At 42.3% G+C, this 12,639-nt stretch overlaps 1 protein-coding gene across 2 annotated transcripts; it reads left to right on the forward strand.

The window, feature by feature from the left end:
- Nucleotides 1–1,071: 1,071 nt before the first annotated feature.
- Nucleotides 1,072–10,764, forward strand: DEPDC7 (DEP domain containing 7). 2 transcript variants are annotated; one of them, XM_054828791.1, is made up of 9 exons: nt 1,072–1,152; nt 3,504–3,891; nt 6,549–6,676; nt 7,544–7,733; nt 8,501–8,715; nt 9,620–9,762; nt 9,964–10,089; nt 10,190–10,268; nt 10,456–10,764. In XM_054828791.1, exons 1-9 carry the CDS (start codon nt 1,080–1,082, stop codon nt 10,668–10,670), a joined length of 1,557 nt encoding a protein of 518 aa, XP_054684766.1. In that variant the 5' UTR covers nt 1,072–1,079; the 3' UTR covers nt 10,671–10,764. The 2 variants fall into 2 exon arrangements, with proteins under 2 accessions (XP_054684766.1, XP_054684767.1); XM_054828792.1 differs by lacking the exon at nt 1,072–1,152 and adding an exon at nt 1,167–1,587.
- Nucleotides 10,765–12,639: the final 1,875 nt, after the last annotated feature.

The raw sequence follows: 12,639 nt of genomic DNA on the forward strand, positions 1-12,639 counted from the left end.
GTATCATGGAGGTCAATTTGGCTTTGTGTCTGCTCCTATTGAAATCAGTCCAAAAGCACAACTGAATTTTTTGTTGTCCTAATACACTGTCATTGAGTAAGAATCATCAAAATATTCCCTACCTAGAAAATTACGTTGGATCTCTCAGCTGTTTCTTGCAGAGAGTAGAAAAAAAATTACCCTGAAAGTAAATTTATTATTTCATCCCAATTAAAAATGCCTACTGCTATAATAAACAGCTCATATAAGACATCAGAGGAGAATCTCAAGCATATGTGATTGTTCAAGCCGTATGTCCTGGTAACAAGCAAGAACACCGTTTAATTGTTCATCCATGCTCACGTACGAGGCCTATTTTTGGGTTAACTTGAAGAAATAGAGCAGGCTAGTTTGATCTTAAACTACACAGTAAATACAGGGGGAAAAAATGCCTTCTGTGCTCTATCAATAGGGTTATATATCCTATTGCTAGGAATGCAGGGTAGCATTTGTATTGCTGTAGGAAGCATCAGGGATTTTACAAAATCTCTGGTGTTTTGGCACAGACGGTGCTGTTATCCAGGTGAGAGCAGCAGTGCCCTCTCGCACCAGAAGCATAATGCTGATAAACACACGATCTCTTTGCTGCATTTTCTCCCCGAGGACAGTCACCGGTTATGGATCCTGCTGGTGTTCACATTCACAGAAACGAAATCTTATAAATCCGTGGGGCCGCGGGTCACGCTACGCCCGGTTGAAGGATCGGCCTGGACGCAGCTCCGGGGCGGGGTGTCTAAACGGGCTTTCGCTGCTCTTTCAACCGTTGCAGGCCCTTAAAGGAGGGCGGCGGGTGTGAATTTCACCTCAGCGCCCCCCCCCCCCAGCCGCCATCTCCGCCTTCGGCTGGTCTGAGGCGCTGCCGCCCGCGGCAGTCCCGGCGGCACGCGGGCGGTCGTTCAACCGCCACCGCGCACGCCCCGCCCCGGGGTCCGGGCTCGACCAATGGTAGTAGGCGCGGGCGCGGCGGCCCCGCCTCTTGGCGGGCTACTTCTCCCCGCGGGCGGCGGGCGGCGCGACAGTGCGCGGAGCCGTCGCCGGTGATGGCTACGGTGCGGGAGAAGGCGGCGGCTTTGAGCCTCAGCGCTGTCTGCAGCCCTGCCGCCAGGCCGCCGGGTACGGGGCAGGGAGCGGGACGGCGGCTGAGTGGGACTGGGGGCGAGCGGGCCGCGGCGTCCGCTCGGGCGGGGTGTCCTCAGCCCAGGCTTGGTGGGGACAGCTGGTGAGGTGAGGCGGGTCCGACCCGCTGCGGGCCTGGGGGTTCGGAGCCGTCCCGCTGTGCGCCTGGCCCCTGCCCGCCGGGAGCTCCGTGCCGGCGCCTTTCCCCGCTCCGCAGAGGTTCAAAAATTGGCTGCTCTCCGCCGCTGGTGGAGGGAGGCGTTTCCGCCCGAGAGGCCCCTGTCCGGGCTTCGCGCCTGCCCCGCCGCCCCTCGCCGAGCTCGGCCGCCGTCGCCGCGGTGGCGCAGCTTCGCTAACGTGCAGCAGCCCCGCGGCTCGGGGGCTGGCGGCTGGGGCGGTGCCTGCCAAGTGCCCGTGGAGCGGCGGGCGGCGGTGAGTATTAGGGAGACTCGGACGGCTGTTGCTGTCCTGGAAGCGAGTTGAGAAGCAGGTGGCCCTTTAACGCAAAGGGCTAAAGGGCACTTGTTGAGAACACCTTCTGCTTTTTTTCCCCCACCTCAAGCTCCTTAACTTTGTAAAACCTTGTCATCTTAATCCTTAATGCCATGCTTAATACCACTTACCAAAAAAAGATTTTGGGGAGGGGTGTGTGGAGGGAAGAGGCGATAAAGCAGTGGTTAATGGTAGAATTATTGCAGGTAGTATATGTTGCTATTTAGTTTAGCAACAGCAACCAACATTGATATGTATTTGGTGGTGTTGGGTTTGGGGTTTTTTCTTCCAAACAGGCAATTCAATTATCAAAATATAGGGCTAGAAGGAAATTCTGTATTCTGTTTTGTTCTGCCTATCTGAAGGTGTCATCAGGCTGAAGTATAAGCAAGTGTGTGCTTTGTGCTTCTGGAGGTTGTGGAAGGTGTCTACTTAGCCTGGTTCAATGCCTTGTATTAAAAAGTTGGTTGTTTTTCTGACATGAATCTTTTTGGAAAGCAGGTATCTGATTGATAATGGCTCTGAAGATAACCATTGATGTCCTTTATAACAGTGTTGGTGTGTTCAAATGCTATTGTATTCCCTGCTTGTTTTCTTTTTTCTTTTTTTCTTCAGTTTTTACTGCCCCCCAGCTTCCCCCCCTCCCCCTGCCAGTTTGCTAACTTCTGGGCTCTCTGGTAGATGGAGATCAGCTGGAAACTCTGCCCAAAATTGGAATACAATTTTCTAACTAAAGCCACTTCAGATTAAGCAGAACAGGAAAAAATACCTCCTGCATCTCTGTGGAAAATGTTCATGGTAATATGTTCCAGAATGAGTTGCATGTTGTTCTTTTTAAACACTGTATCACACTGTTAATTCATTTGGTTTGAGGTCTGTCATAACCCCAGATGGCTTTCTGTAGGATTGCTGCCAACTCCTCATTCTGTATTTTGCTCTTCAGCTTTTGATTTCTCTCTTCTTCCTCTACTTTTTCTCTTAATAAATTATTAATCTGATTTCCTGAGAAACATATATTCTTACTGGAGCTTCTCTGGTGGCTGCAACTTTTCCAGTTAGGTGCCACCTGCAAACTTTATAAGTATATTCTGTGTTTTTAAGTCCTTGTGGAGGCTGAGTCTAGCCTCTGGTCAAACTGTTAGTTGCTAGCATGCTGTTCTTAATCAGATTGGTAAATGAGTAATAGTTAAGTGGTTTTATTGGGGAAGGGAAGACTGGTTGGCTCGAGGAAGTGGCATTGAGTCCACAGAGCTTAAATCTCAGTTGGAGCTGTGGTGGTAGAAGGCTGTTCTGTGGGATAAGTGAGTGAGTGGTGTCTCAAGAGAATTTTTGACCTTAGTGATATGCTGAGCACTGATACTAGGTTGCCTGTGTGTATGTACAGCTCTATAGAAAATGAGGTTCTGATGTGTTTCTTCATCCCTGCTTCCCTGTTCCCCTGCTCAGCTGTATAGTTTGTCAGTGTTAGTAGAGAAACTGGGGAGTTACAAGTATGTACAGCTAGCTTTTGGCTGTGGGAACGTGTGCTTATGAGTAGGCTCTGCAAGTGTAACCATTAGGTGATGGAGGAGTATGGAAAAGGACAGTGTCAAAGTGACAGGCTGAAAAAGTTAGAAGCTCCGGGTTGCAAAGCTTCAGGCTAATGTAATGAGAGCAACCACCAGAGTGAGATACATTGGTACAATGCAGACAGACTTGCTCAGTAACAAAATGTTAATACATGAGCAACCCAAGCCAAACTGGAAATCTCAAATTTTTAAATCCTTGCAAGATTCATGAAACCTAATAGCCAGAAAGGGGGCAGTTTGTTTCTAATTGCACCATAAATTCAATCTTTATGCTTTCCCTGTTCTTAGGCTTTAGCTTGGCGCAGAAACCATTTGGAGCAACCTATGTCTGGAGCAGCATTATCAATGCACTTCAAACTCAGGTGGAAGTGAAAAAGCGTCGCCAGAACCTGAAGTGCTATCATGACTGTTTTATTGGTTCAGATGCGGTGGATGTTGTCTTTGCCCATCTTCTGCAGAACAAGTATTTTGGGGATGTGGATATTTCCCGTGCTAAAATAGTGCGTGTATGTCAAGCACTGATGGATTACAAAGTATTTGAGTCTGTTTCAACTAGGGTCTTTGGAAAAGACAAACGGTCTGTCTTTGAAGACAGTAGCAGTAGCCTCTACAGATTCACAAATGTCTCAAACCAAATGGAACTTGATAAAGATTACCAGCAGTGTACACCACAAAGGTTAGTACGTGGAATGTGAAGATAAGAAATTTTTTACAATAGGAAAATGCTATGTATTCTGGGGGAGAGAAGGGAAAACTGTTATAAGATTACAGGACCTGGGGGGGGAGGGATGGGAAAGTAGATACTATACAGATGTTTGTGGATGAAAGATAGGTAGAAAACAGCAATTTGAAGTAAGTCATTCAGCCTGTATAGTTACTTGTTTTCTGTGTCTGTTATCACATCACCTTGGGAGAGGGGGGGTAGCAGGGTAGAAATTAAGCGCGTTGCAGATAGTGATCTATTAGGCTCTAAACCAATATAACCAACTGGAATTCAGGTGCATCAGGCTAATGCAATGGAGCAATCTTTAGTCACTGTGCACCTAGCTCTGGACTAAGCCAGTAATCCATCCAGTTTTTAAGGAAAAAAACAGGTAAACATTGCTGTCGTCTTTCATTATTTTAGCTTTGCTACACTTCAAATTTAGCTTTTTGAAATGTTCTCAGCTGTGTCTCTGTGTGCATTTGACTTGCACCTAGGATAGATAGTAAGCTGTTATGCCATTGCATGCCATCACAGAACCAGAGGAAAGTGCAATTGTGAGGTTTTGTTTCTCCGTCTCTTTAGGCGTGGGCAAAGAAAACCCTGGTGCCAACTAAACTGTCACAAACCAGAGCACACTGCTATGTAGATGACACTTTGCCAAATAACTTCCCGTAAATAGTTTGTCAAGTGTTCATCTCTGAACATATTCTTACAAGAAACTACATTCGCGTAGTTATTGCAATAGTTTTCGCAATACATGTTTGAAAATTGCAAATAGCATTGACCTAAAAAGAAAATACCTTATGTGATTTATGGTGATCAGTTGGGGCAATCCCAAGCACAAATACAGGCTGGGTGGAGAATGGATTGAGAGCTGCCCTGAGGAGAAGGACTTGGGAATGTTGGTTGATGAGAAGCTCAATGTGAGCTGGCAGTGTGCCTGCAGCCCAGGAAGCCAGCTGCATCAAAAGAAGCGTGACCAGCAGGTCAAGGGAGGCAATTCTCCACCTTTACACCACTCTCATGAGACCCCACCTGGCATGCTGCATCCAGCTCTGGGGTCCTCAGTACAAGAAGGACATGGACCTGTTGGAGCAAGTCCAGAGGAGGGCCACGAAGATGATCAGAGGGATGGAGCACCTCTTCTGTGGAGACAGGCTGAGAGAGTTGGGGTTGCTCAGCCTGGAGAAGGCTCTGGGGAGACCTAGTTGCAGCCTCCCAGTACCTAAAGGGGCCTACAGGAAAGCTGGAGGGGGACTGTTTACAAGGGCATGGAGTGATAGGACAAGGGGTAATGGCTTTAAGCTGAAGGAGGGTAGATTTAGATTAGATATATGGAAGAAATTCTTGACTGTGAGGGTGCTGAGGCACTGGAACAGGTTGCCCAGAGAAGTGTGGATGCCCCATCCCTGGAAATGTTCAAGGTCTGATGGGGCTTTGGGCAACCTGTTCTAGTGGAGGGTGTCCCTGCCCATGGCAGGGGGATTGGATGATCTTTTAAATGTCCCTTCCAACCCAAACCATTCTATGATGTGCTCATGAGAGTAGTGTGAACTTCAGGGCATCAACCTCAGTGATCAGAAAATTCTAGAAGCAGAGATTAAAAACGGATACTTCCTTGGTCCTGCTTCTCCCTTGCCCCCAGCTAGCTCTTGTTGTGTGCTAAAGCAAACTGTCCAAAGTCTTTATTTGGAAGGAGGAGAATTCGTGAGAAATTAAAGACTTCAGTCAAATGTGGTATTTAAAAATATATTCATTACAAGGGCTGTTAAAGCAAGGCTTAGAAAATGTTGGACAAACAGTCATGAAACAAGGTTATTTGTGTTCTGTTAGTGTAGAATGAAGGTGTTTTTCTTCTGGGCAGGGCACAGATCCATTGGATTGCATTTCTTCATTTAGTGAAAGGAACAGATCTATTGATACATGCAGCTTGTCACATATGTAACAAAGATAGTGGACATCAAAAGGGTTTTGCAGTGCCCTAGAACAAAGAAGCTGTAGAAATTAAAACTAAACAAATATGCTTGGAGGAATAGTAGTTTTGTGGCTGGAGTTGTTATGCCATCTACTTGATAGCAGATGAAAGCAGTTATGAGGAGAACCAGCTAACACACAGAAATGAGTGACAGGTTTCTGAAGCCTTCCATTAGTTGCTGCATAACTGTAGGAATGGTGTTGCTATGGAGCAACCACCTTCTAGGTTTTTCAAGAACAGCTCTTAATTTTTGTCCTCACTTTGCCATCAGGAATAATGTCTTAAAACTCTGGAGGTTTTGAGGGGGAAATTTTCTTTTTTTTTTTTTTTTAAATAATTTCCCCTCCTTAACCATTTTCTCTGTGGTAATTGAGGTAGCTGTGACAAGTTCCGAGAAAGGAACTGTGCTCTTGCATGTGACTGTTGTATGCAAATAATTCTTTAAGGTATCATACACTCTCCTTGTACAGATGTCAGACTTTGACAGAGAAAGTGTTGGGTGGGGAAGAGGAGAGAGAAGATTATGTAAATATTTATATAGAGAAAACATTTTAAAATATCTTGAACAGTTACCCATACCTATGTTACATAGTATGTTTGGTTATCCATATATATGGTTATAAATATATATAAAAACTGTTTCTAATCTCAGACATGAGAAGAGCATGTTTCACTCTACTCCTGTCAAACCAGAAAGCTTGGAGGATCTCTGGGAAAACCTGAGCTTAAAGCCTGCAAATACCCCTCAAGTAAATATCTCGCATAGTTTGTCCCGTCGAGGTAAGCCAAATAACATCTCCATCATTAGTTTGTGGGAGAAGGAACGTAACTGTAGGACTGGAAAGGCTTATGCCTGTCAGATTGGAGAGGGAGTTAAACTGAGTCTCCTAGTATTTTGTTCTGAACGCCATGTCATAGCAAAGGCAAATTATATTTGTTGCAGGCTCACTTTTTATTTCATCAGACAGGACCCATTATCTCTAGTTGCAATAAATCAGTGTTGAATTTTGTGGAGAAGAATACAGCAATTGTGTAGAGCTTGACTTGCATTAGGAATGTTCTTCATAATATTCATTTACCTGCACTACTTGCCTTAATCATGGCCAATAGTCTACTGTTAGCTAAAAGTCTTCCCTAGCTTTTTAACTGTGGATCTGCACTGTCTGGTGCTCTTTCAGTGTTCTGTGAAACTGTTCCTGACAATTCATGTCTTCTCTCTCAGACTAAACTATGATCTAATGTGTTTTTTCCTTTGGTTAAAAATGCTAATGCATCCTAGAAACTCTCAAAACTTGAGTCAGATCATAATTGTGGAAGCTAAGATAAGAATAGTGTCATTGTTACTTTTTTTAATTCCTTATCTAGAAGGCTTGGAAATTGGAATATGAAGAATGTAAGGCACTTCAGACTTACCCAAAAAGCAGTTCTCTGACATCTGTAGCTAACAAATGGCTAATTCTTTCCTTTTGCAGTGATAAAATGCACTTAAAGCTGATAAGGGCCACACTCTCTGCTACTGTAAATCTTTATTTTGGTAAAACTAATTTGTTAAGACTTATGGGAGGAAGGGGAGTTGTCTTTTTCATAAATCTCTCTTTTTAGCACGTGCTGAATTCCTGTGTGTTTTGTGTATTCCACCCTTCCCAGTTATTAATGAAGTATGGCAAGAACAAACAATTGCTCGTCTGCTGCAGCTTGTAGACCTCCCGCTCCTTGAGTCTTTACTTGAGCACCAAGAGATCAGACCTCAGCTTCCACAACCAAGGAAGGGAACTGGATATGTCATCACAAGTAACTACCTAGACAGAGAGATTCTCAAGGCTTTCAGTGACTCACAGTAAGTATTCGTTGCTCACCTCTGCAACTTTGAAAAACTTTCTGCTTTCGTAGAAATGTAAAGCACGTTTGATCTTTGAGTAGAAATGTAGTAGTCTCCAGTACTGCAGAAAGGATGTGAGTAGGCACTTTTCCTGTTAGACTTGACTGGATTAATTGGTAAATACCAGTTGTTGAGCTCTAAACCAGAAGTAGCTGAGACAATTTGTGCTGAACACTGGAAGAGTTTTTGAATGCAATGATAGTATTTGATCATATTCAGAGGGGTAATTGTTTGCATTGAGGGAAGAATAGAGCATTTTGCAATCATCTTGATTTTCTTTTTTCCTTAAAACATTATCTGTGAGGGAATAGTTTAGTTTCTCCTACTATATTAAAAAAGCCAAGAATGCTGAGCCTGAAACCGTTAAAAACATAGTCTGAAAAGCTTTTAGCTATCTGAATCAGATCAAGGTTCAGGCTTCTGTTCGTCTAGCAATAATTATGTCCTTGTCTAACAGTAGAGGATGTCACTAACTTGTTTTAACTGCTTGTGACTGCTATGTATTTAATCAAGATGAAGAATTAATAACTCTGACGTAAACAGATACACATGCCTGTGATCCACCTGAAGGTGTCAGAAGAAGTGTTGTCTTTGTGTCAATTTCTAATGTATTTAAGTACTCTCATGCAGTGAGAAACCAGTCTACTTGCTTTCTGTGAAAAACAATGCAACTGTCTCTGAAAGGCATCAGTAATGCTACAATGTTAAACCACTCTGTCTTTTAGAACAGATGAATGGCTCTCAGCAGCAATAGATTGCTTGGAATATCTTCCAGATCACATGGTGGTAGATATTAGCAGGAACTTGCCTGATCAACCAGATAAAGCAGATACATGGAAAATACTGCTGTTTGAAAATATTGGTAGATACTACAGCCAAAAAAAGGAGCCACTGTTAAGCCATGCATCTGAGATTCATTCAGGAATTGCAGAACTATTAGGTAAGTAAGATAAAGCTATATTCCTAAGCTTAAGTGAGATATGTACTGGCAGACTGAGTATTTACTACAACAACCAAGCTTAAAGGTTGACTTTGCAATTTTTTTCATTTCTAGTCATGAAGACTGTGCTTCAAAATAAAGAGAAATTTTGGTCCTGACTATATGCAGTTCTGTAGTTTGTGTTCAGTTCTGTGTAGAATGGCTGTGAAACTGGGGTGAAACTTTCCTCTCTTGTCCATAGAAATGTTCATTTCTTATATTACATTTAGACAGTATTTTAGAAAGCTTTTGATGTTTCAGTCATGAGTTAACATCTCTCTTCTCCCTATTTTTCATCTTTCTGTGCTTTCATTAGTCTTGTTCCATGTTGGCAGGAATATTTTGCATTTATATCCTATTCCTCCATGATAAAGGGAGGATATTAGTACAGCCTGCTTAGTTGAAATAATTCACACATCTAAAATGGGTATTCTGCATAGTAAGGCCAATTAAAACTTAGTGAAGCTTTACAGAATGGTTTGCAATTAATTCATCAAGCTAGCCCATTTATCTAGGACATATTCCTCATTTCTTGGTAGATCTTTATTTCCACAAGGGGTCATTATTTGTTCTAAACAGAACTATATTCCTTTTTCAGTATTTCACATTCCATTCAAGGTGGCTGAACTTTAATTGGAAGTGAGTTTTCTTAAATATCAGGCTAAAAGCCTGGGTGTGGGCTGTTCTCAGATTGTATGCAAACAGCTCTCATCAGCCTGTGAGGAATCTTTGTGAGAATGAACTGCTTTGGTTAACCCATTCTGTTTAGAGAGATTAACTTCTCTTCAGTGGCTAATTTAGGTGTTTTACTGTAACATTTATTTAAATAATAAATATGGCAATGGATACCTTTATCTCTCCCCAGTGAATGGGAAGATGGAGCAATCTTTAGAAGCTGTTCAACTCTATTTGAAACTTCTAGACAGCCAAGTCAGGGAAGAGTTCAGAAGACTACTATACTTCATGGCTGTTGCAGCACATAATTCTGACCTCAAACTACAGAAAGAGGTAAATGTGCATACTTAACTGTTACATGTTGCTTTACACTTACTGAAATCTAGAGATCCCAGATACAGGTCAGAAAAATATTTGTAGCTAAAATATGTGACTAGAGGAGAAGCAAAGACTCTAGAAGAACAAAGGCAATGCCCTTTTTAAAGGCGGAGACTAATTATCCTCTTCTGATCACTATTTCCCATTATCCTTTAGAGTGACAACAGGATGGTTGTGAAAAGAACATTCTCTAAAGCTATTATCAACAATAAAACCTTATCCAGAGGGAAAACTGACCTCCTGATCTTGTTCCTTGTGGATCACCAAAAAGATGTGTTAAAGGTAAGTGCTAGAAAATGACCAAGTTTTTGCTGTCTTGGATGCTTATGCAGAATTGTCTTTTTCTAAGCTGCTGTTTGACTGTCTTCTCTTTCTATTCAAGATCCCAGGGACACTGCATAAAATGGTCAGCAATAAACTGGTGGCTTTGCAGAAAGGCCAAGATCCTACTAAGATAACAGGTAACAGTTTAAACTCAACTTTTTATTCTTGTCATCCACCCAGAGGAGAAATAGAAGGCACTGAGAGGATGTAAAAAGACTTGCTGTAACAATGACTAATTGGACTCTGAAGGAAGATGGGTCTGTAGAATCTGGAGGGTGGTTGACTGTGGTGTTAACTATCTGAATGTTTCATGTTTCCTTTCAGGCTATACCTTTTGCCAAAAACTTGATGAGAGAGAATATTGCTCCAATACAGAGAAGACAACAAAAGATGAGCTGTTATCTCTGTTGAAAGCTATTGATGAAGATTCAAAGCTCTCTGACAAAGAGAGAAAGAGACTGCTAGGTCAGTTTCATAGCAGTAATCCAAGTATTTTTATGCAGTATTTTGGAGACAGAGTTACTAATATGTGTGTGTGACTTCAAATATAGATTACTTTCTATACTCTGGCATTGAAAACACTAATATATTTGTATATCTTTTGTATTCATGTATCTAATAAAATTATTTTGTGGAAATGGATGGAATGTATACAATTATTACCAAAGCCAATGGTACCCAAGTAAGAGCCTGTACTTAGTGTAGCTTTGCTCATTCTTAATTGTTGTAGGGACAAAATGAATCCTTCCTTTTCCTCATCTAAAGCCAAGTCTATTGACTCCCTCTATTCAAGTATCAGATTTACTGAGATGGGAAACATCTATCCATGAATGAGATCTCTCTGCCGCCTTTTATGCTGAACTGTTTTTTCTAATTAGCCTTGCATTATATGACTCCATCACATAGCAAGTCAAAGATCAATGCTATGTAATGGACAGAGCTGAATCACATCTTCTGCTTGACATTCCACAGCTTTTCTTCAAGCTTGCCAGCTCACTACACTGTGTATGTATATGACAAATTACTATGCTGTTTTAAGCCAGAATGACGACATATTGAGGAATTGCCAGGGAAGATGACTTTTTTTCCCGGCTGAATCCTACTCTGTACCTTGAGCTCCCATTGACTCTTCTGGGATGGTAAATATATTCTGGATTTTTAAGTCAGTCTGGCTTTGGCTGCCACAGAACATGCTATTTATGGCTAGTTATCTTCATCCCTGCAGTGCTTTGCTCTGTCTGTAAGTCTTAATGATGTCACCAGCTATAATTAGACAAGAGCTGGAACAAATGAAAGGCCTTTGGGTTTTCTTATGGCTGTATATTTAATCTATGTCTCATTTACAGTGGAAATCCCAAGCTGTGCAACACCGGTGATTGCGAACAGGAAAATATGTAGCATGATCAGAGATCTAATTTTGACTCTTGTGGAGTTATCTTTAGGATGCCAGCAAAACTTCATTTGAGTTACTGTTGCAAGAAATCAAAAATTTTGTTCTGTATGCAGTGTCAATAGAGCTCTGTTCTCTTTTATTTGGGGGAGGGGGGTTTAATTGGGATCAAAGCTAATTTAATAATGAAGACAAAGTAGTAACAACTATTAAACCCATGTGGTGAGCTGTTCTTGAAGCACAATCCTCTTTGAGATACTACTGTACTGTAGCACTAAGTAACTCTTCAGTCATTAGTGGTGTCTGCCATTGGTTATTGCTTCTCCAGAGTACTTTCTCTGAAAGCGAGATGACAACTTGCTGTGCAAGACAATGTATTCCTGTCTTCTGATGGGGGATGGTAGGCAAATGTATAAAAGGCTTATTCTAGAAATTGGAAAGGACTTAAGGATAATCAGTTATTGAAAACTAATAGTATGGGAGAAGTGTAACACTTTTTAGTAGGGTTTTTTTTGTAGTTCTTAGTTTTTAACTTAAAGATTCTGATTATAAATGCATTTTCTCAGAAAAAGTGGCTTAACTCTTAACACTTTAAAATGCAGAGGTGGAAAGGCACTTTCTTGTTCTTAGAACTTCTGGTCATGGTTTTCTTAAGTTACTTGTGATGTTGCATCACTTGCCTCTTCAGCAGAAGCATATTCCCTTTCTAACTCCTCCTTCTCTGCTGTCTGGGCTGACCTCACTGTTAAGAGGATGAGATTTCTATCTTGATAATGAGTTCCTGCCTATGGGCATTGCCTGCTGGAGTACGAGTTCTGAATTACAGATATCACTGCACTGAGTCACTGCTTGGCTGTGGTGCCAAGCTTGCTTTCAGACTACTGAAGAGCGGTCTGCAGAGAAGAATGGGGTGGGAGAGATGTTCAGGGCTGTTTGCTGATGGACGCAAGGCAGGGCCAGCGTGGCCTTTCCTCTGCTTGGGGGTGATACAGCTCATCTAACAACACCGAAGCTTTAAGTTTGGCTAAGGGGACGACTGATGGTCACAGTGAGCTGCATGAGGTGTCTGTAAGTGACGTTCTAGTGGGACAGCAACAAGCCGCGGCTTCTTTCCCTGT

This window comes from Grus americana, chromosome 5 (genome assembly GCF_028858705.1).
Source record: "Grus americana isolate bGruAme1 chromosome 5, bGruAme1.mat, whole genome shotgun sequence".
NCBI lineage: Eukaryota > Metazoa > Chordata > Aves > Gruiformes > Gruidae > Grus > Grus americana.